The 23,144-nt window shown below is 43.1% G+C and overlaps 2 protein-coding genes across 2 annotated transcripts in view; both read left to right on the top strand.

Annotated features, from left to right (window-relative positions):
- LOC110082224 (acyl-coenzyme A synthetase ACSM3, mitochondrial) overlaps positions 1-15,185 on the top strand; it is a 36,570-nt gene extending 21,385 nt beyond the window's left edge. Inside the window, exons 7-14 of the mRNA XM_020799607.3 lie at positions 682-761; positions 2,095-2,218; positions 4,210-4,290; positions 4,790-4,891; positions 5,974-6,101; positions 10,218-10,317; positions 10,407-10,526; positions 14,886-15,185. Of these exons, the coding sequence (XP_020655266.3) occupies positions 682-761; positions 2,095-2,218; positions 4,210-4,290; positions 4,790-4,891; positions 5,974-6,101; positions 10,218-10,317; positions 10,407-10,526; positions 14,886-14,975 (825 nt within the window). The 3' untranslated portion in view covers positions 14,976-15,185. The remainder of the gene's footprint in view (positions 1-681; positions 762-2,094; positions 2,219-4,209; positions 4,291-4,789; positions 4,892-5,973; positions 6,102-10,217; positions 10,318-10,406; positions 10,527-14,885) is intronic.
- Positions 15,186-21,065: 5,880 nt separating this feature from the next.
- LOC110082214 (acyl-coenzyme A synthetase ACSM4, mitochondrial) overlaps positions 21,066-23,144 on the top strand; it is a 28,236-nt gene continuing 26,157 nt past the window's right edge. The window contains exon 1 of the mRNA XM_020799584.3: positions 21,066-21,266. Coding sequence (XP_020655243.3) covers positions 21,066-21,266 — 201 coding nt within the window. The remainder of the gene's footprint in view (positions 21,267-23,144) is intronic.

Raw genomic sequence — 23,144 nt, 5'->3', positions numbered from 1 at the left:
GCCTGCCCCCTTGTGAATCCCTTCCCCCCTTTTTGTCTTTACCTTATTTGAAATTTAATAAAATGCAGTTTTAAAAAAACAGCTATCCAAGCTACTGAACACAGTTACCAGAATAGGTTCAGCACTTTTTATCATTTATTCAACATCTGCAATAAGCACGTTTTGCCACTCCCACAATATCTGCATCACCAACTGTTCTAAGATGTCAGAATGTTTCTCCTAAGGCTTAGAGACCACTATTAAATTCTTTAAAATAAAAATAGAATGCATTTTTTGGTTACGCCATTTTCCCCTTTACCCTGCCTATGAAGAATACTCAGTGTTATGTGATAGAGTGACAACCAAACTAGCACTCAAGAGATCTGCGTTCAAATCCATGTGGTTCCATCTGTCTGTCCTGACTTGATGGCCTATACCATAACCACTAGAATGAGACTCTTGGTAACTTCTCAGAAACAAAAAAATTGGGCAGCAGGGCTCAAAGAGATTCCCCACCTTTGATGTACCAATGGCTTTGTGAAATCTTCAGCAAAGATATTTTATATCAGCTGGGCAGATTTAACCTGAAATACTGTGTCAGACTCCAGGTGCCACAAGTCCCTTCCAGATCTATGATTCTGTGAAAATCTGTGAGACTTTTTTGAACAAGTGATGCATGAGGTATGGATTTTTCCCCCCTAGACCCTCAACAAGTATCCAGTGACGACCTTCTGTGGCACCCCAACCATCTTCCGTATGCTTCTTCAGCAAGACCTCCGCAAGTATGACTACCTTCCATAACCTTGTTTTCTAAAACTCTGTTAGAATTTTTCCATGTATAAGACTATACTTTTGTCTAAAATCTTTAGCCTAAAAATTGAGGGTCGTCTTATACATGGAAGTCAGCTGAGGAGAGAACAAACACAAGTGGAGGGGAAAGCAGGGATCAAAGCGATCCTGCAGCGCTTTGATCCCTTTCCCTCTACACTTGCTAAGCCCCACTTAGATTTCTTAATTTTGGATTAGAAAAGTGGGAGGCGTCTTATACATGGGTACGTCTTATACACAGAAAAATATGGTACTTTTCCTCCTGGTTTTGGTTGGTTGATTTGAGTTATGTTTGTTTCTTTGGTGTTTCACTCTGAAGCTCAGTTCAGAGTTTCTCTACATCTGCTAACTCTGCTTTTCCCCTTCTTTCCCCATCTCAACTGCTAGAAGTGATCTTGTCTTCCATCCATCTATATGTGTTGAACTTGTTCTCCAGCTGTAGATACCCGTGTAGTCAAAATTGTACCATCCAGAATGCTGCCCTCCTTACAAATGTAGGCAATCTTGGCAGGTTTGGGAGAACAGCTATATTTGGGAAAGTAGATAGAAAAATGGAAACCTAAAGAAGAGAGGATTCCAGAAATATCTCATCTCTACATCGGTGGTTCTCAGCCTTGCGTAACCTAGGTGTTCTTGATCTGCAAGTCCCTGAAACCCCAGCCAGCACAGCTAATGGTGAAGGCTTCTAGGAATTGTAGTCCAAGAACATGTCCGGAGCCAAGGATGGGGACCACTACTCTAAATGGACACAGAATGCTGGCACAATGGGCAGATGGGAGATAGAAAGAATTATATGGCAAAGAGATGGACTGGCTGATTGGAATGCTATAGAGGAACAGCCCTCACTGCAACACTTCGTTGCAGGTGAAGGGTGGCCCTTATATTTGGGCACCTGAGGAGCTGCCCACCTAACCCCTGATGCTCCTCCCAACCCAACAGGAATAGCAGGGCATAATGCTTACTTCAAGCACAAACACCGTGGTCTGGTACCCCTGTTCTTCTGCCCCTCCAGTCTCAGAGGGCATCAGCTTCTGCTACTGTAAGTCCCACTTCTACTTTCAGAATAATGAAATGGCATTGTTGCCTCAACAGTATTGCTATATGTTGTATATTGGAGATGATGCTATTTTAGGAGCTTCGAAACAAGTGTTTCAAGAATGGCATTGCTGATTTTAATTCAAAAATGGATATTTCTGTTCATGTCTGTACAACATATACACTGTGATGACAATCATCTCCTTTCAGAAGACTGGTGGGTTGTAATTTTTTTTCCATATATTTGTATAGATACAAATTCAAGAGCCTGACAACCTGTATATGTGGTGGGGAGCCCCTGAACACTGAAGCGATGGAGCAATGGAAGGCCCAGACGGGACTGGATATCTATGAAGGCTATGGGCAGACTGAGAGTGTACGTTTGTGTGCAACGAGCACAGCTGTGATGGTAGAACCACTCATGCCTTGTTGCTGTACAGTAGGACCCCCATATCTGCTGGGGATTGGTTCCAACCCCCTGTGGATACTGAAAACCGTGGATAATAGCAAACGAGAGAGACAGACAGCCAGAATGGTAAAAGGGGAAAAAAACAAGAAAAAAATATTTTCCCATACATTACCAGAACTGGCCGCTAGAGACCATGCTATGTATTGTTCTCTTAACAAATATTCACAGCATGCTGTCTAGCTCCCTCTAGTTCTGGCAATACATGTAGAAATAGTTTTTCCTTGATTTTTTTTCTTTTAATATTTTAAATATTTTCAAACCATAGATAAGTTAAACCATGATACGAATCCCGTGGATATGAGGGTCCTACTGTAATTATTTATTTAATTATTTAAAATGTTTTTACCCTTTCTCCTTAAAAAGGACCCCACGTGGCTCAGGGTCGGCAAAACATTGAAGTCTCAAATGGGAGCCACTAATCACTCAGAATTCCTGTGGTAAAACGGTCAAGGCTTTTACATATTTACAGGGGTGTCCTCACATGGTTCACCATTCTCATGCACTGAGAATGTACAAAGACAGACAGACAGACAGACAGACAGACAGACAGACAGACAGACACACACACACACACACACACACACACACACACACACACACATCTCTTAGCATGGGTTGGCATTTGTCCATTTTGGAGAGAATCTGTACATTTGCAAGATGGATTTTTGCACATTTCTATCGATGTGCAAAAGTCGAAGCTGGGAATTACTGCCAGAACTGTTAAAAATCCTCGGGCTGCAGGATTGGTGTGAGGAAATTGTTGCATGGCTTTAAAAATAAACTTCCTCTAATTATCTCTCATGATTCTGGCAGAAACCTACGGAGCTGACTGAGCTACAAGGTCCCCTCAGTAGATACCTTATTCCCCCCCCCCCATATTTGTTACTTTACTTCAACCAGCACTTACTGTCTCTCTCAATACATGCACTCAGAGACTCTGGTAACGAGAAAGAACAGAATGTTTCTGTTTACTTACAGTTCCTCATAGGTAAAAAAGAAACATCATATTGTGTAAAAAAATGTTAACTTGTTACATCACTGAGCTTAACTTATTGATTACTGACTAACGGACTAGTTACATAGCTGACAGAACACTTCACTCTGTCTTCAGACTTCATTGCTGACACTAACTGAAGCCGAGAAAAAAGCAGGGGAAAGATTCTGAAGCAGAGATGGAACAATTGGGTGCTGCGAGTTGACCAAGATCCACTCCGGTCCAGAAAGGATAGAAAACTTCTCAAAAACATCATATGTAGGTTGCAGTATTGCCAGTAAAAGTACTGTAGTAGCACCGGATGGAGATGTCTGCATCTTTCAGAGCAATCAGCCTGTGATTCTCTGCTTGCTTTACATGTTTGTGCATGCGCGAATTTTGCAAATTGCACCAGATAAAGAGTTCTTGTCTTACTCTCATACTGGAGGCAAGGTCTCCCAGAGGACCTTGAAAATCCTTGCCCACCAGAGTTCACAACTTGAAGTGCCAGGTTGTATAGCATATGATGTCATCATCCTGTTAATCAAAAAGTCCTGGCACTTTTTGATTAGCAGGATAATGACATCATATGCCATACATCCTCTTCCTTGCCCCATGAGCTTAGCTACAATCTTGACAGAAACTGAGTGGAAATATATGTTTTTCCCAGCAGCCATGTATTCTTGTGAGCTGTCTCTGCTGTAGATTTCGTGATTCCTATCTTTCCCATCTCTGAATCCTTCTAACCACCTTTTCAAAGTCACTGAAGAGGGAAGCCTTCACTCTGCCTTGTCTAACTGCACGGCTATGTGCAGACATTCTCTCTACCAACTGACCTAAAATACCTTAATTGACACTGTAGTTTTCTCTGCTGTCTGAACGAAGAGACAGGTCTAACTCCATACTTATGATTTTGTTTTCACAGACCTTGATATGTGGAACCATGAGGCATATGAAAGTGAAACCTGGGTTTATGGGGAAACCCTGCCCACCCTATGATGTCCAGGTAGGTGCCTTGATAGTGCTGGTTGCAAAAGAATAAGAATACAGTGGTGCCTCGCAGAACGAACACACTGTAGAGCGATGAATTCGCTCTACGGTGACGCTTTTTCGATCGCTAATGCGATCGCAGAGCAATGGCCCCAATGGGCGAAAATCGCAGAGCGAAGGTCGGTAAGCGGTTCGCTTACCGACCTTCGCTTTGCGACCCGCCGATCAGCTGTTCCGCGGCAACAAAATGGCCGCCGGAAGCCCCAAAATGGCCACGCGCAGCGTTTTCGCACCCTCGTTAAGCGAGGGAAGGGCACGAAAATGGCTGCCGGCCATTGAAAAACATCGCTGAACAGTGAGTAAATCAGCCAATTGGAACGCATTAAACTAAGTTTAATGCATTCCATTGGCTTTTTACTTTCCGCACAGCGATGTTTCACACAGCGAGGGTTAACCTCGCTGTGCGAGGCACCACTGTACTTCAATTACTTACCTCTGGTTCTTCTCCTTTCCAGATTATAGATGAGCACTGCAATCTCCTACCGGCTGGAAAAGAAGGAGACATTGCTGTTAGAATCAAACCAAAAAGGCCCTTGGGCCTTTTCACTCGTTACGTGGTAAGAAGCGACTCTTTAAGATGACTGGGGTGTCAACTTTCATAGGATACTGTTAGCATGACTAGATTTCAGTATCCTGGGGGGTTATGAATATTAGAGGCCACAGAACTGCCAACCCCCCACAATCATTTCCTGAGTGTCCCCAATTTTTTTAATAAATAGGTTTATTACTGAGCCATTGCAGATATGATAGTTTAGCACTACATCACCTCCAAACAGGAAAAAAAAATGCTACAAAATAGAAACAGCCCCAACAAAATGTAGAAGATTTCGTATATTTCCGTAGTATTTCTGTATATTTCTAAATTATGAAGAACTTTAGAAGGCTGATGTTGTCTGATGCTTTGAAAGTCAACCAGTTTGACAGTGAACCAAAAAAGGATCAGCGAAGGAAGGAAGGAAGGAAGGAAGGAAGGAAGGAAGGAAGGAAGGAAGGAAGGAAGGAAGGAAGGAAGGAAGGAAGTTATGGTCTGAAATGTGGATCACACTATACACATCATACTATACACAAATTTTTCCACTGCATTTGTGTCGATGTGTTGGTTAACGTCTGTCAAAAAGACCTAGGCACTTGCTGATTCGGAAGGAAATGACTCAGTAACCCCAAAACACATTGGGATGCAGATCCTGGAATAAATGCGAATAAATATCAGATGACCATAAAGCAGGACAGGAATGCAATTAAAAGTTGCATAATCACATGGGGGACATGTTGCTGGTGTGACTGCGCAGCCTTCAGTGGCTAATCCTCATCCAGAAGCTTCCAGCAGGTCCTGCTGTCCATTTCCAGCCACTTTTGGGAGGTATTTGGACTTATTTTTTTGCCCAAGGAGATCCCCCTTCTAAAAACTGGAAGTGACTCAGGGACCCACAAACAATGTCTTGAGGGCTGCATGCTTCTCACAAGCTATACTTTGCCCACCCCTGCCTTAAGTGAACTAAAAGGAATGACACGTGGACATCACGTGCATCTTTTGCCTGTGCTGTTAGATCTAGGATGGGCCGTTCCTATGTGTAAGAGTCTCCTGGACCTTGCAAGGAATGCAGTGATGAAAAGACATGTACCCTGATTCACTTTTTAGGATGAACCTGAAAAAACTGCCTCGACGGAACGTGGAGACTTCTACCTAACTGGGGATCGAGGGATCATGGATGAAGAGGGCTACATCCAGTTTGTTGCAAGAGCTGATGATGTCATCTTATCTTCTGGGTATGATTATATTCTTTGCAACTCTGCCTGACTATTGATCAACGATATAATTGCCGCCCAGAATAGACCTTTGGTCTAGAGGGGCGGGATAGAAATATAAATAAATAAATAAATAAATAAATAAATAAATAAATAAATAAATAAATAAATAAATAAACAAATAAATAAATAAATAAATAAATAAATAAATAAATGAATGAATGAATAAATGAATGAATGAATGAATGAATAAATAAATAAATAAATAAATAAATAAATAAATAAATAAATAAATAAATAAATAAATAAATATTAGGGGGCCAGGACAAGAAGGGTCAGCATACTAGCAGGTTTTTTTTAATTAGCAAAGACAATAATTATGCCTTCATCCCGCCCACTCCAAGATTATCTGTTCTTTTTCAGCTTAGCTGCAGCTCATATACAGTAGTAGCTGAGAGTAACATGGACTTTCCTGTATATTGGACTGTGCCTGTTTCAAGCCAGAGCGTTCTGACTTTGTCCTTAATCAGGCAATTAAGAACCATTAGCTTTACAAGAGACCTGCTTTTTGGTGGCGGTAACCTACCTTTTCTTCTGGACTTTCTTCAGAGTCATGACTATGGCATGCACTTCAAAATATACACCTACACCCATCGTTACAAATTAACAGATTGCCAAACTTAAAATCCAATTAAAAACCCCAGATATTGTCCATGTTCTCATCCCACATGGACAAAAAAAAACCCCAAATGTTTCCATCACTACAAATGAAACTAACCACAGGCCCTAATCCAGCCATTTCTTGTGAATGGGGTACCACCAAGGTGGAATTGCCCTGAAGGATTTCCAGTTGATTTCCAAGGGGTAGCAATCCTGTGCGTTTTGTAATGGCTTCTCCACTGGTGGTTGTGGGTTTTTTGGGCTCTTTCGACGTCTCCTGAAAAAAGACAAAAGCCGTTCCCACAGCTATAAATACTACCCAACAAACACCAACAGAGCATGGACAGAGTTCCTACTCCAGTCCTCTGAAGATGCCGGCCACAGAGAGTGGCGAAATGTTAGGAAGAACAACCTTCAGAACACGGCCAAAGAGCCCAAAAAACCCACAACAACCATTAGATCCCGGCCGTGAAAGCCTTTGCGGCTTCTCCACTGTTTGCAACAATTATTTCCGCATTGCAGAGCATAACTATGTTGTGTTTCATCACTTGCCAAGATCAAATCCTTCCTTTCCATATGTGGATGCTACTTTACACCACTCAGCCCACTATTTTGTACCCTTGCGGTAGAAATTCTGCTTAGTGCAGTAAATTACACTCGAGTAGGCCCATTGAACCAATGGGGATGGACTGAGTCAACTCTTCTGTAAGTTCCATTGGTTCAACTAGGATGTACTGCACTAAATTAAGTTGGAACTAGGGTAGGTTCATTTGAACTAATGGAGAAGTTGACTTGCCCAGCCTCCACTGATTCAATTGGCCTACTCTAGTGTAATTTACTACATTAAGCAGCAGGATTTCAGCCATGGTCTTCTTCACCTGCTCCTTGACCTGTTTAACCAGAGATGCCAGGGATAAGGCCTGACACTAAGGATCAGACCTAAAAGAAGTTACTTTTTATGGAGCTATACAAAATCCCCCTCCCGTTTGTGTTGTTGGATGGGGGGGGGGAATTGTGGGATAGTTGCAGCTGTTGTGATCCAAAAATAAAACAGAATAGAGCAACACAAAAAGTTAATAGCAGGATGTGAATTGCGAGTTAGACATGGGAGCTTCGTATTCATCTCCCGGGGGAGAGGAACATGAAGTCCACCAGCACAGGTGTGGCAGTGGTCCTTCCCTGCCCCCCCCAGGACACCTTGTCTCCCCTAGGAGATGAATATGAAGCTCTCATGTCCAGTTGGAATGCAAAAAAGAAAAGTCTCTGAACTCTTTCAAGGACAGGATCATCGACCTGTTCCACATTCTCACACCTTCCAGTTCTATAAGTTCAACGTTTTTTGCATCCCAAATATAAAGTGCATCATTTGCTAGATTGGTCAAAAACAAATATTTACGAATTCTGCACCAGCTGAAATCTGAACAGCAGCCCTGTGCCTAGCATGGAGAAGTCCAAATTATAGTTGTTTCACATATTGACTTTGAAAAGATGTCCGTTCCTCAAAAAGGGGGAGAAATGGCGGCAATTCTAATTCATCGCTACTGTGGCTAATTTGCAGTCTGGATAGCTCAGCAAGTTTGGTGTCCAAAGGTTGGGAGTTCAATCCCCCACTGAGCCTCCTGGAAAAATTGCCAGGCTGGGTGGCCTTGGGCCAGCTGCACACTCCCAGGGCTCCCCCTAGAGGAAGGGAAGGGGAAACCACTTCTTAGTACCCTGCCTAGGAAACCCTGGAAGCAGTCACTTTCACTCACAATTGATTGACACTATTGTTGTTGTTGTTGTTGTTGCTGCTAATGATTTTACACAACCACAAACCCAAACTTTGAAAAGTTAAATACTCAACGTCCTAGTCTTGGGTGCACAAATATGTGAGTTTAACTTCTTGTCCACAGTCCCATTTTTAAATTCCTTCTATCGCCAGCGTGAAAACTTTTGCAGACTTTGGTAAATTCTTGCTGAGAAATGAATTGGAACAATATTGTCCTCCTTCCCATTTGTACCTGGGATTCTCTAAGCAAAGCACCAGAAAACGTTGATCTCTGCTTATCTCATCTGCATGTTTGAAGGTGAAGAAGTGCAAAAGGTCATTTCTAGCATTCTCTGACCAGACAAGAGAACAAAGAACAATCTGTTGTGCAAGTTAAGCAGAAGAACAGAAATAAATGCAAATAGTGAATCAGCAAATGCTGCTGTTTTGCAGCATGGAGTCTGAAGGACAAGAAGTACTGGAAAGGTTATTTCTATAGAGAGAGAGAGAGACAGAGAGAGGGAGGGAGGGAGCTAGCTAGCTAGCTGAAAGGGAAATACACTTTGCCAAATGGTAAGGAATCTGGAAGGACAAATCCTGAAGCTGAGGCTCCAATACTTGGCCATCTCATGAGAAGAGAAGACTCCCTGGAAAAGACCCTGATGTTGTGAAAGTGTGAAGGCAAGAGGAGAAGGGGACGATAGAGGATGAGATGGTTGGACAGTGTCATCGAAGCGACCAACATGAATTTGCCCAACTCTGGGAGGCAGTGGAAGACAGGAGGGCCTGGCGTGCTTTGGTCCATGGGGTCACGAAGAGTCGGACACGACTAAACGACTAAACGACAACAACAAAGGAATCTTGGGGGTTCCCACCAGAAGTGTAGTGGAGCCCAAGATTTTAGTTTTCTCATCATCAGGGACCATAATATCATTCCACCAAAGTTCTTCTTCTGTCTGGGTTTAGTTGTGATCTTCATAGTAACTAAGGGCAAAATCGGAACAGTATATTTTTGCATTGCCATCTGTGTTGTAATGCAAAATGTACAAAGCTTGTTTGGTCTTGAATGGGCAACTAAGAACCATCAGGTAAAGGTAAAAGGTAAAGGTTCCTCTTGACATTTAGTCCAGTCATGTCCGACTCTACGGCATGGTGTTCATCCCCGTTTCCAAGCCATAGAGCCAGCGTTTGTCCAAAGACAGTTTCCATGGTCACGTGGCCAGCGCGACTAGACACGGAACGCCATTACCTTCCCACCAAGGTGGTACCTACTTATCTACTGGCATTTTTACATGCTTTTGAACTGCTAGGTTGGCAGGAGCTGGGACAAGCGATGGCAGCTCACTCCGCCACGTGGATTCAAACCACTGGTCTTTCGACCTTGCAGCCCAGAGGCTTTTGCAGTTTAACCCGCAGTGTCACCACGTCCCACCTTAAGAACCATTAGCCTTACAAAAAACCAACTCCTGGTTTATTGAGAACTTGATAAAGAGTGATCCAGCTGCCTGCCTTTGGGGGCTTTTCATGGGGGAGTGGCTATGGGGACTTCCAGGATGAGACCTGCCCTTCCAAATTAACCTTTACTCTACAGAGATTAACAATTTCGAGGAGTCTTGTTGATGGCCTAAACGGACAAGAAAGAAACATCTAGCAAGTATATTTTCCTTCCTTCCAAAACACATGATTTACACTGAACTATGATGATTCCTTTCCTCCCCCCCCCCCATTAGGTATCGCATTGGACCCTTTGAAGTGGAATTTGCTTTGATGGAACACCCTGCAGTGGCTGAAGCAGCTGTGGTCAGCAGCCCCGATCCCATAAGAGGAGAGGTAGTCACTTGGAATGTCAGAATGGTTATCGTTAGAAACCCAACAGTTTCAGACACTGTTAACCATGCCTTCCCTGAACTGTGTTGTAGGTTGTCAAAGCTTTGATCATCCTGAATCCTGCCTACGAGTCACACGAGAAGGACAAATTGATTCTTGAACTGCAAGAACATGTCAAAACGGTAACAGCCCCCTACAAGTACCCCAGAAAGGTAAGTATGGAACAAGTATGCATCAATCCTTGGAAAAAACAGACCACCTTACGTGGCCATCTCAGGTGGTGTCTTATTGGGGTTAACTGTAGCAACTTGTGGTCGATGTTTTCCACACCCTTGAGTGTGTGCCTGCTTCTTCCACGCCAGGAAAAGTCAGGAGGAAGAAAAAAGGATGGAATCTCTAATGTACAATAGATCAGACGGGGAAACAAGCTATCTAGAAGGGTTCCAGGAAAGATCTGGATTCTGATCTGCCAGCTGTTTTAGGATCCTTTCCTTGCTGTGTTACATGCAGAAATTACTTTTCTCATCTGCCACTAGATGTTATGAGGAAGACATATTCCTTCAGCGATTTCCCTCTGGGAAAGTGGGATTTGCTGAGAGCTGTGTGCCTCAACAATCACATACCAGTACAGTCCGCATCTATTTTCCAAATACCAATGAGGAAACACAGCATGCTAAATGCAAAGTATAGAGGTGAATGAAAGCATGTGCGATGATCAACAGATGTCCTTCCCCATATCTATCTCGATGCTCAATGGTTAAAAATAGAGGGGTCTTGACCTTCTACTCCATGCAAAAAAAATCCCCTTACCTGGTGGGTTTGGATGAAGCTGGTTTGTTAATTTATTCAACTAAGACACGATGCAAGAGGAAACAAGCTGGGGAGGGAAGAGGAAAACAAGGAAACTTAGGCACAGGTTCTTAACGGTGATGGAATGGACAACAGATATGGTGTGGCAAAGTCCAGTAGAGCCTGACTCTCAGGAAGGATACAGGTGACCCTGTTTTTCTCTCTCTTTTGTACAACATGGTAGGAGGGCTGCTGAAATTCACTAACAGGAGCCCAAGAAACAAGAAAATTAAATGGCAATGGAAGAGATGAGTAGGAGACTCGGGGTCTTATGTTACAGATGACCCATTGTGATGTGCAAATTGTCAGGGGCAAGAGCTGTTTTTAGTTCCCATGAAAATCAGTGTGCTTCGACTGGTTGCTGGAAGCGAGCAACAGGCTCTAACGTGTTTCCCCGGAAATAAGACAGGGTCTTACATTAATTTTTGCTCCAAAAATGCATTAGGGCTTATTTTCCGGAGATGTTTTATTTTACAGTCCTGTCATCTTCTTCTGGTTGCTGGACAAGGGTGGAGAGCAGAGTTTCACTTAACTGGGGCTTATTTTTGGAGTAGGGCTTATATTACGAGCATGCTGAAAAATCTTACTAGGGCTTATTTTCAGGTTAGGACTTATTTTTGGGGAAACAGGGTATTTGCAAGCCTGATCTTTCGGACGAGAAGGTCTGCCGGAATCATGTGTCTGGAACACTAAGATTGTTTCAGTTTTAATTATGATTATCCATGAGGTTTTCAGCCAGCTTCCTCTGTTCCTAAAAGCCCCTCCTTGTCTAAGTAAAAACTTATCTTGCAGCACTACATCCACTCCATTGTAAGCTGCAGGTGGGCCCCAGTTTAGAACATCCCCACTGATGGCTATGTTGTGAAAAATCCAGCAACCACTGCCTTGTCATTCTATGGGAATCATAGTCCCTTCAACAAGGGTTTGGCATGAAGCTACTATCAAGAAGGCTACACCTCCCACAGAGACTGTTTTTCCACATTGCAGGCAACTCATTTTTAATAGCAGGATTCCTATGACTTTAACAGTTAGAAAGCATACCAATATTTAGCCCACTGAGCTTTGGAAGGAATGTCAGCTGTAATTTCAGTCCAGCTGTACCTTATTCTGTCTGTTACAATAAAATCAGCAAGACATTTTGCGTCACCTTGAAGGCTAAGAAGTTTTACTGTGCATAAGCTTTCATTCAAAACCGCCCAACATCTTCAGATGGATCTAAAGCTCATGAAATATTAAGTGTAATTGAAATGGTCAATGTGCCACCATGGTGGGTTTTTTTTAATTAAAGAAAATTAGTAAAGACATCACTAACATAAAATGTGTATGCATACAAAAGCATTTGATCTGGTTAGCAGGGATGGCCTTTTTAAAATACTTCCCAAGATTGGATGTCCACCTCGTCTCCTTAACATAGTCAGATCTTTCCATGAGGGAATGAAAGGCACTGTAGTTTTTGACAGCTCAGCATCAGACCCCTTTGTCATCCGAAGCGGAGTGAAACAGGGCTGTGTCCTCGCACCAACCCTTTTTGGCATCTTTTTTGCTGTCATGCTGAAGCAGGCCTTTGGAACTGCAACAGAAGGTGTCTATCTCCTGACTAGATCAGATGGAAAGCTCTTTAATCTCTCTAGATTGAGAGCGAGGACCAAAGTCCAACTGAAATGCATACAGGACTTCCTCTTCGCAGATGATGCAGCCATTGTTGCCCACTCTCCTGAAGACCTCCAACAACTCATGAATCGTTTCAGCAAGGCCTGAACAATCAGCCTGAAGAAAACACAAATCATGGGCCAGGGCGTGGACTCACCTCCTTCTATTACCATCTCCACACAAGAATTGGAGGTTGTTCATGACTTTGTGTACCTTGGCTCAACCATCTCTGACACCCTCTCTCTGAATGTCGAGCTGGATAAACGCATTGGCAAAGCAGCTACCATGTTCTCTAGACTCACAAAGAGAGTATGGCTCAATAAGAAGCTGACGACACATATGAAGATCCAGGTCTATAGAGCCTGTGTCCTAAGCACACTCCTGTACTGCAGTGAGTCCTGGACCCTTTGTGCACGGCAGGAGAGGAAGCTGAACACTTTCCATATGCGTTGCCTCCGATGGATTTTCGGTATCACCTGGCAGGACAAAGTTCCAAACAGAGTAGTCCTAGAACGAGCTGGAATTTTCAGCATGAACACATTACTGAAACAGCGACATCTACGTTGGCTTGGGCATGTCGTGAGAATGACTGATGGTTGGATTCCAAAAGATCTCCTGTATGGAGAATTAGTGCAGGGAAAGCACCACAGAGGGAGACCACAGCTGCGATACAAGGACATCTGCAAGTGGGATCTGAAGGCCTTAGAAATGGACCTCAATGGATGGGAAACCTTGACCTCTGAGTGTTCAGCCTGGAGGCAGGCGGTGCTTCATGGCCTCTCCCAATTTGAAGAGACCCTTGCCCAGCAGGCTGAGGCAAAGAGGAAGTCACAAAAGCAGCAAAATCAGGGAGCTGGACAGGGGACAGATTGCATTTGTCCTAAGTGTGGAAGGGATTGTCACTCTTGAATTGGCCTTCTCAGCCACACTAGACGCTGTTCCAAGTCCTCCATACAGAGCACATTACCATAGTATTTCGAGACTGAAGGATGCCTAACTAACTAACAATACAATACACCTATAATTCCCCTTCTTTGCCATCCTCACCTTTGGAACTAGGTAACCAAAATTATCCTTTTCATCCCTTTTCACCCCATTCCACTCCAAAAATACATTGCTTCTTCTGCTGGCTTATTTATTTATTTATTTATTTATTTATTTATTTATTTATTTATTTATTTATTTATTTATTTATTTATTTATTTATACATACCCCGCCTATCTGGACTACCAGACCACTCTAGGAGGCTATGACCTTTACCTTTCACAACGACATGTTTCAGATACAAATTCCACACCTCTTTAAAATTCTTATACCACCTTGGTTTCAATGCCACAATTCTGCTTGTTAGTTTTGCTGCAACAGAGTAAGGGCACAATCCTCACGAGCCGAGATGGGCTAAGGACTGGTTGGGATGGCATGAAATTGCTGAACTGCTTCTTCCTTAGAGTTGTGGAAATTGCCCGGGACTCCCCCAACTCTGGTCTAACTGTTTTGCCAGCCTAGTGACTATCTATGGGTCTGGGTTGACATGCGCTTCGTTGCATCATAACCCAACGGATCAGAGACCAATCACCCCAAGGAAGTTCAGCCAGCAGGAGAGGCATTTTTGTCCATTCCAAATCATTATCCCCCAACCAAATTTGAGTATGGATTTGCACTGTTAACACAGCTGTTCCTCCAGATGTTTCATAGCAACCTTCATACATTTTTTTTAACCCTACGGAGCTGAAGCCATAGAGATGACAGGATTTTCAAACATTCTGCCTGCCGTGAAGTTAATTCAAGGCACAGGAGGTTTCCAGTTTGGGAAAAAAAACCTATCCTTATAGTTTTATTCTTCGAATGGCAGAGCTGGAAAGGGCCCTCTGGATCATCCAGTCCAGCCCCTGTCCAGGAGGCACCGTGGCGGGAATCGAACTCCCAACCTCTGGCTCCACAACCTCTGATGACTAAACCACTGAGCTATCCAGCTATTTCCCTTAAGAGTCCCCCAATCCCTATTAAAAGTTTTTTTCACTATTAATGGGTGCAAACATAATTAAATATGTGTTCACTTTTCTTCCCGCAGATAGAGTTTGTTCAGGATCTACCCAAGACAATTTCTGGGAAAGTCCAAAGACATCTGCTGAGGAAGAAGGAGTGGGAGAAAGCCCAGTGAGACTTGGCAGCTTGCAAACAGCAACCACTTGAATTTGAAAAAAACAGTTTTTACAGAATGAGGGATAATGAGGAACTGTTTGTCTCTGTGGGTGTTGGGTCTCATTGTTCTATAAAGTGCTATTGTCTTGTCTTGGCTATAGAATATTAATTAATTTGGTTATGAATCTCACTATAAGATATTAACAAATACATATCATCGTCAAAAATATTAATCATGATCTCCGTGCTTCAGTTGCCAGCCCTTTTCTAGCCACCGTTACAAAGCCTGCACACAAAAAAGAAGAACTACATCCTCAGAGGAACACCAAATTTTGCAGAAGTACCAAGAATCTGGTGGGGGGGAGAAAACTGGGCAGGGGAATCCAAAGAAATCATTGTTGCCGGGTTTTGAATCTCTAGTAAAACTCCTTTTGCTGCACAGCAGATGTACAGAGATTCATGCAGGATAATGGCTTCAGTTTCCCCAGGTGCACCTCTTTCTCATCAACTGGCACTTAAGGTCTCAGTAACTCACTCTGAGACATTTGTAGACATTGGCATTGGACTTTTCTACAAAAGTTGTGGAAGACCTTTCTTCTTAAAAAATGCCAAAGAGGGTGTATTGTGGGGTTTCTTATCAGGAAAATGTTTATTGGGCTGGCTAGCTGAGATATTTTCAAATATACATTGTTGTTTAGTCGTTATGTCATGTCCAACTCTCCGTGACCCCATGGACCACAGCACGCCAGGCCCTCCTGTCTTCCACTGCCTCCCGGAGTTCTGTCAAATTCATGTTGGTAGCTTCAATGACTCTGTCCAACCATCTCATCCTCTGTCGTCCCCTTCTCCTCTTGTCTTCACTCTTTCCCAACATGAGATGGCCAAAGTATTGGAGCCTCAGCTTCAGGATCTGTCCTTCCAGTGAGCACTCAGGGTTGATTTCCTTTAGAATTGATAGGTTTGTTCTCCTTGCAGTCCAGGGGACTCTCAAGAGCCTCCTCCAGCACCACAATTCAAAAGCATCCATTCTTCAGCGGTCAGCTTTCTTTATGGTCCAGCTCTCACTTCCATACATTGCTACAGGAAAAACCATAGCTTTGACTATTCGGGCTTTTGTTGGCAAGGTGATGTCTCTGCTTTTTAAGATGCTGTCAAGGTTTGTCATAGCTTTCCTTCTAAGAAGCAAGCGTCTTTTAATTTCGTGGCGGCTGTCACCATCTGCAGTGATCCTGGAGCCCAAGAAAGTAAAATCTGTCACTGCCTCCATTTCTTTCCCTTCTATTTGCCAGGAGGTGATGGGGCCAGTGGCCATGATCTTAGGTGTTTTTTTTTTATGTTGAGCTTCAGACCATTTTTTGAGCTCTCCTCTTTCAAAGAACCATTAAGAGGTTCTTTAATTCCTCCTAACTTTCTGTCGTCAGAGTGGTGTCATCAAATATACATATACCGTAACAAAATACGTGTCAGGAAAATTCCAAGGCAACACAGAATACAGAGGAGATATATAGAAGATGCACAGAAAGAGTCATAAAAGTTGGTTTACGTTGGTATTCTTTAGCTCCCAGATGGCCCCTTAGTATTTTCAGGATGGTCCTTTGAAATTCCTTCCTTTCAGGATGGCCCTTTTAATCTTCCTTCAGGCAGGAAGCTAAGTATTTTATTGTCCTAACCTCCCCAGGGAGACTTTACCACCCACCACCCCCGAAATAACAGAGGAAAGGAAAACCAAGAGCAAGACAGTAAAGTTCAAAGCAGATCATAAACATACGGGCAAGAAAGCCAAGGGCCTGAAATTCAATCCTCTATTCAAATTATTAGGCTCTACCACAACCAGCCCAAAGGAGAAGATTGACATCAATAATTTACATCCAAATGACCCTGTCCCTTCTGGCTGGTGCACTCAGAGCCCACACACCAAGCGGTCCAAAGAACAACCTGTTAGCCAATGGCCAACGAATTCTGACTCCATTGTGGGCATCCCTATTCCTGTCCTCATAGGGAACAGAGGCAGGTATACAAGAAATAAAAAGAGAAGATTTAGAGGAAACAATGAGATGAGGAGGAGAGCCACTGCCAATCAGATGAGCATAGATCAAGAAAACTTTGAAGCAGTCCCAAATTTCAACAAGGCCTGGAAGTACCAATTTAGTGGTGGCAATTATGTTGAAAACAAAATGATGTGACACAGGGTTGATAAGTGGAACGTGGTGGTGCTGTGGGCTAAACCGCAGAAGCCTGTGCTGCAGGGTCAGAAGACCAAGCAGTCGTAAGATCGAATCCACATGACGGAGTGAGCTCCCGTCACTTTGTCCCAGCTCCCGCCAACCTAGCGGTTCAAAAGCATGCAAATGCAAGTAGATAAATAGGGACCACCTCGGTGGGAAGGTAACAGCGTTCCGTGTCTAAGTCGCACTGGCCATGTGACCACGGAAGATTGTCTTCGGACAAAAACGCTGGCTCTATGGCTTGGAAACGGGGATGAGCACCGCCCCCTAGAGTCGAACACGACTGGACAAAAATTGTCAAGGGGAACCTTTTACCTTTTGATAGCTCTCCACAGGTACTTTATTTATTTATTTATTTATTCGATTTTTACCCCGCCCCTCTAGACAATGTGTACTCGGGGCGGCTTACATCAGTTGGATATTGGTGCTACAGATGAAGCGGGATTATACAATCAGGTAGTGCACAACATAGCGCTCAGTCAGGAGTCAACCCCAATGTGTGGTATAGATAAGAGAGACTCCAAAGCACTTAACCCATGAACTTGGAATAATTCATCACAGGAAGTCTATTGTAAAAATATTGTCTTGGAATATTGCAGGGTGGCAAGCCAAGGTTGGGGATACTACCTTTATAGAGTATGTCTCTAATTTTGACATTCTAACCTTTTATTACTACAAGAGATGTGGTCCCAAAGGGAACTAATATTAGATGGTTCTGCAAGGGTGTAAGCTGCAAAACCATCTAATATTGTCTGCAAGGACAGACTTGCCCCTATCCTTCTTCCCTGTCTTCCTTTCACATAGTATGGATGATTTTGACCTTGGTTTCCAGGGACATTCTTTGCTCACTCCAACCTCTTCCCTCTTTTTTAATTTCAAAAAGCAAAGGGGAATCTTTTGGAAAACATGCACACCACATATCCATAGAGGTTTTGGTCCAATAGAGCTTTTCTTCCTCAGCTTGCCTAACACAAAGAAACGGACATGAGATTGCAACATGGCTGTACCACTGGGAAATTCTATATGAGGGAAATTTCTGATTGAATTTGTGGGTACAGTACCTATGTACCATATTTTTCCGTGTATAAGATGCCCCCATATATAAGACGCCCCCCACTTTTCTAATCCAAAATTAAGAAATCTAACTGGGGCTTAGCAAGTGTAGGGGAAAAGGGAGAAAAGCACTGCAAAATCGGTCTGATCCCTGCTTTCCCCTCCACTTGTTTTTGTTCTCTCCTCAGCTTACTTCTGTGTATAAGACGACCCTTAATTTTTAGTCTAAAGATTTTAGGCAAAAGTATAGTCTTATACATGGAAAAATACGGTATATTTAAAAGCCAGGAAATTCAATTCTTAAAAAAAGAAAACCCTCCGGTTTATTAATGTGAGATACTGTGCTTCTGTACCTACAATTCAGATTGTCAGGAAATGGCCCAGTATTGCTGCACAATATCATGCCCACGTTGCCAGCAGGAAAAAGGATGCCAAGCTTTAGGTAGCAAAGAGGAGCCTGAAGGTTGAGAACACCCATAGCAGTCGTCTAGATGGTCTACTGTTCATGACCATTCACACTTGGTGAAAAACAGTCCTGACCATTGGTTTAGTGTTTGGGGGAGAAATCTTTAACTGATGAAAAAAGGAGTCAGCTTCTGGGATTTTTCTCTTGTGTGGTGTCACGTTGTGAATGGTAGTGATGTCGGGGGACTTTTGTTGAACACCTTCACCATGATTAGCCTGTGGAGTGTCTCAGGGCTCCATGGTTTCCCATACTATTTCACATACAGTGGTGCCTCACTTGACGATGTTAATTCATTCCAGTGAAATCGCTGTAGAGCGAATACATCGTCAAACGAAATGAAAAAATCCCATTGAAACGCATTGAAACCCGTTCAATGCGTTCCAATGGGCTGAAAAACTCACTGTCCAGCGAACATCCTCCATACAGCGGCCATTTTCAGTGCCTGTATAGCAAGGATTCCATCCTAGAAAACAGCAGGGGGCCATTTTGAAAGCCGGATGCCGTTTTGAAATCTGACGATCAGCTGTTTGCTGATCGTCGTAAAGCAAAAAATCAGTTCCCAAAACAGGGAACCGATAATCGTCAAACGAAAAATCGCCCATTTAAAACATCATTTTGCGATCTCAAAAGTGATTGCAAAAACGGCGACATAATGCGGATTTGTTATACAGCGGGGTAATTGTCCAGCGGGGCACGACTGTACATGAAAACCCTGAAAGAGGCTGTCCAGAATTTTGAGTGTTGATGACACCCAAGATTTCTTTTTAAAGATCTTACAGGAAGCCCTTACCGTCTCTTAGGCCCTACTAAGTGATCGCCCAGACTCCCATTACCCCCTGACAATTTTATAATCCTTGTTGTCTAGGGCGACCTCCATTTCTCTGCCCACATCGAGGGTGGAGAATTTTGAAAGGCCCATTATTCCTAACCTCCCTGACATTTTGTTTCTTTAAGTTCTGCTTATAGCCCACCTTTCACCCAAAAGGCTTAAGAGGACTTAAATTGTTCACACAAGTGGTCAAAAGTCGCCTGATGAGTTTCACGGCTCAGGGGATCTTACAACATCTAGGTCAACATTTGAACCTCCTGCATCAAAAAACCTCTCCATCTCTCTCCTGCATGGAGTTACTGATCTGTAAAGGGGAATCAAGAATAACCGGGTTCTCCTACACCACTTTTTTCTCTCTTTCTCAGAGTATTTAAAGAAACAAGAAACTTCATTCTCAGAGAGGAATAATCCTTTCCTGTGGAAGCAAATACAGGACAAACAAGGACCTTTCGCTCCTTTGAGAAGCCAGATTGAAAAACACAAGGATCTAAAAAGATAAGATTTCCATTTCTCATGACCGATTTCTTCTGAGGAATGCCACTAAATTTCTTTTCAGTTGATTGCCACCAGGTAAAAACCACTTCCTTCACTTTTATGTACCATTTCTACCACTTTTCCTCCGAGCTCTAGACCAGCTGTTCTCAACAGGGGCCCTGCGTGTGTGTGTGTGTGTGTGTGTGTGTGTGTGTGTGTGTGTGTGTGTGTGTGTGTGTGTGTGTGTGTGTGTGTGTGTGTGTGTGTGTGTGTGTGTGTGTGTGTGTGTGTGTGTGTGTGTGTGTGTGTGTGTGTGTGTGTGTGTGTGTGTGTGTGTGTGTGTGTGTGTGTGTGTGTGTGTGTGTGTGTGTGTGGGGTGAAAAATGTGAGATGATTTTCTATTCTTCTGTTCATGTTGTATCCTTGTTTGGCAGGGGGCGGTGGCCAATAAAAAAAAGGTTGAGATTGTCTTCTCCAGAATATGCAGAATTTATCTGTCTTTGAAGCAGCCTTATAAAGTACAGAGGCTACACGTCAATGACGTCTCCAAGAGCTATTTAAATTATTTGCACAATTAACAACTAAATGGTTTTGTTTTTAGTAAATAAAACTGAAAGAGCTGATCAAGGTTGATTTAGGGAAGGACCCTGGTAGGGGAGAGGGGTTTTAACCCTGTGCCTCCACTACGGTCCAATTCCGTCTTGAGCAACACCTGCTCTCTATTTTTAAAAAATGGGTCACGGTCCTATGGTAGGAAAATATATTGTATTTCCTCCTAGAACTATACAGTACTTCCCCATCACTTATGTATATAAATCAATATATGCAAATGTTATACAAATCCATGACCTCTTATTCTGGCAATGCAAAATGTGTTCATCATATGACTGAAAATGGAGCCCTTTATATGGCTAGTGAATGCTCAACTGCAGAACGATCGCTCTTTCCTGATGCAATACGAATAATTTTATTACAACTGCTGCGTAGGATTGCATTTCATGCTCATCCTTTCTCGTAGTCCGGACGCTAAGGATTGTGATCTCAAGCACAACTGCTTGCGCCATGAAGACATTGCTCCGACTCACAGGGGTGACCCCTGTCTTGACCGCCAAGCCGCTTTCCAGGTCATGCCAAACGGACGGCAGCTCATTCGTTTCTCTGGATCTTTCGGAATATGAAGCCATTAACCAGTATGAAAAGGAGCTCCCGGAGTACTTCAATTTTGCGAGCGACGTGTTGGATAAATGGTCCAAACTGGAAAAGGTAACTTTTCATTCATTCCACTCAAAGCTTTGGAATTGTATATTTATGGACTATAACTCCCAGAATCCTCTATGCAGGCTGGTCGACAATGGGAGTTTTTGTTCCCAAAACTCAGCTCTGCTTCAACACATTTTGTTTTTGATTTGTGGTAAAAAAAAATTCTTAAAATTCATGGATTTCTTTATATTAGGGAAGGAGAGAACTTCAGATGTTTTTTTAAAAAACAAAGATATCAGGAATCAAAACTGGCAGATCTGTGAATCCAGGTCCATGGCTTTTAAGTGGTCAACTCTTCCATGTTTGAGTCCCTGAGTTGGATGATGTTAGTGCTGAGTTTGATTTGCCCCTTAATTTTTTTCACTCCCCAAGAGGCTCTTCATCTTTAACATCTTGCGTTGGATTGGAAAACGTCTGTCTAAATGAAGCACATTTATACATGATTCCATGCATGCCACGTCAACCCCTGAGTGGGAGCCCGGGGCAAAGAAAGAAACTACACATCACATCCTCTGCCTACGTGCGGAGAAGACATTTGTGTCACTAACAATGTAAGATGATCCTTAGGGTCCCTTCCATATCTGCAGTGCTAAGATGAGGAGGAGAAGGAGGAAGGGAAGGATGGGTGGGTGCTCAGGCTTTTGGCATCCCCATCTGCCATAGAGGGACCAGTCATCCATAGGGCACCATTTCCCAAAGGGACCCCACCCAGCTCAACCCAATGGCGGTTCCAGACACAGGAGAGCGATTTCCTGTTTCCTTTTGCTATATTCTGTTGTCAAGATTTTTTACCTTAGAAAAATAACCTTGGAGGAAGGAGGTATAGGAAAGGCTGTTTATTCCACTAGTGGGGGAAAAACTTGCCCACAGGCAAGGAATTCAAAGTGATAACTTCTAGGTAGGCCTTTTATAGAGAAACAAAGACCAACAACAAAAGTATAAAGACATGAGTCCTTCAACGAGGCATAGCTCAGGATGTAACTTAGAATGATACGTTTCTCAGACATTTGAGTATCAGCCCAGATGAAGACGAACCTTTACCATTTCTGCTCCCAGGATCAGGCATGTCCTTGGCCTGGAACAGAAAGTGACGTGGCACCGTTGATGGCTATATTTGCTTACAGCAGAGAATATACAAAGAACATGTTTATGGGGGCAGATTTCGCTTTTCCATGATCAGGTTTGCAGGTTTTCATAAGACGTTGACTATACAGTGGTGCCTCACTAGACAGTTGCCCCGCATGACAGTTTTTTCACTAGAAATTTACTTTTTGCAATCGCTATAGCAATTCGCAAAACAGTGATTCCTATGGGGGAATTTCGCTGGACAATGTTTGGTCCCTGCTTCACAAACCAATTTTCGCTAGACAACAATTTTGACAGCTCCCTCCATGCTCGCAAAACAGGTGTTTTCAGGACCTAAGCTTCGCAAGACAGCTATTTAAACAGCTGATCGGTGGTTCGCAAAGCGGCTTTCCTATGGCCGATCTTCGCTAGACACCGACGATTCTTCCCCATTGGAACGCATTAAACAGGTTTCAATGCATTCCAATTGGAAATGCTTTTCGCTAGATGATGATTTCGCTAAACAGCAATTTCAATGGAACAGATTATCGTCTAGCGAGGCACCACTGTACATTAATATATGTTCATTGCTTTAATGCTTTAACTTCAAGTCCTGCCTTGAGCAGATGATTGGACTGGATGGCCTTTTAGGTCCCTACCAGCTCCACTGTGCTATGGTTCTATGAAACAGCCAATTCATATGCATCAGTATGACAACATGGGCTTCTCCAAGCTGAGAATACTTTTATCTCTTGAATGTGACTTCTCCAGTTCATCTCTCTGTTGCAAGCTGGAGCGAACCGTCTGCAGGGACCT

Source organism: Pogona vitticeps, chromosome 13, assembly GCF_051106095.1.
Source record: "Pogona vitticeps strain Pit_001003342236 chromosome 13, PviZW2.1, whole genome shotgun sequence".
NCBI lineage: Eukaryota > Metazoa > Chordata > Lepidosauria > Squamata > Agamidae > Pogona > Pogona vitticeps.
The sequence above is the reverse complement of the archived record's forward strand: the minus strand, read 5'-3'. Positions and strand labels throughout refer to the sequence as shown.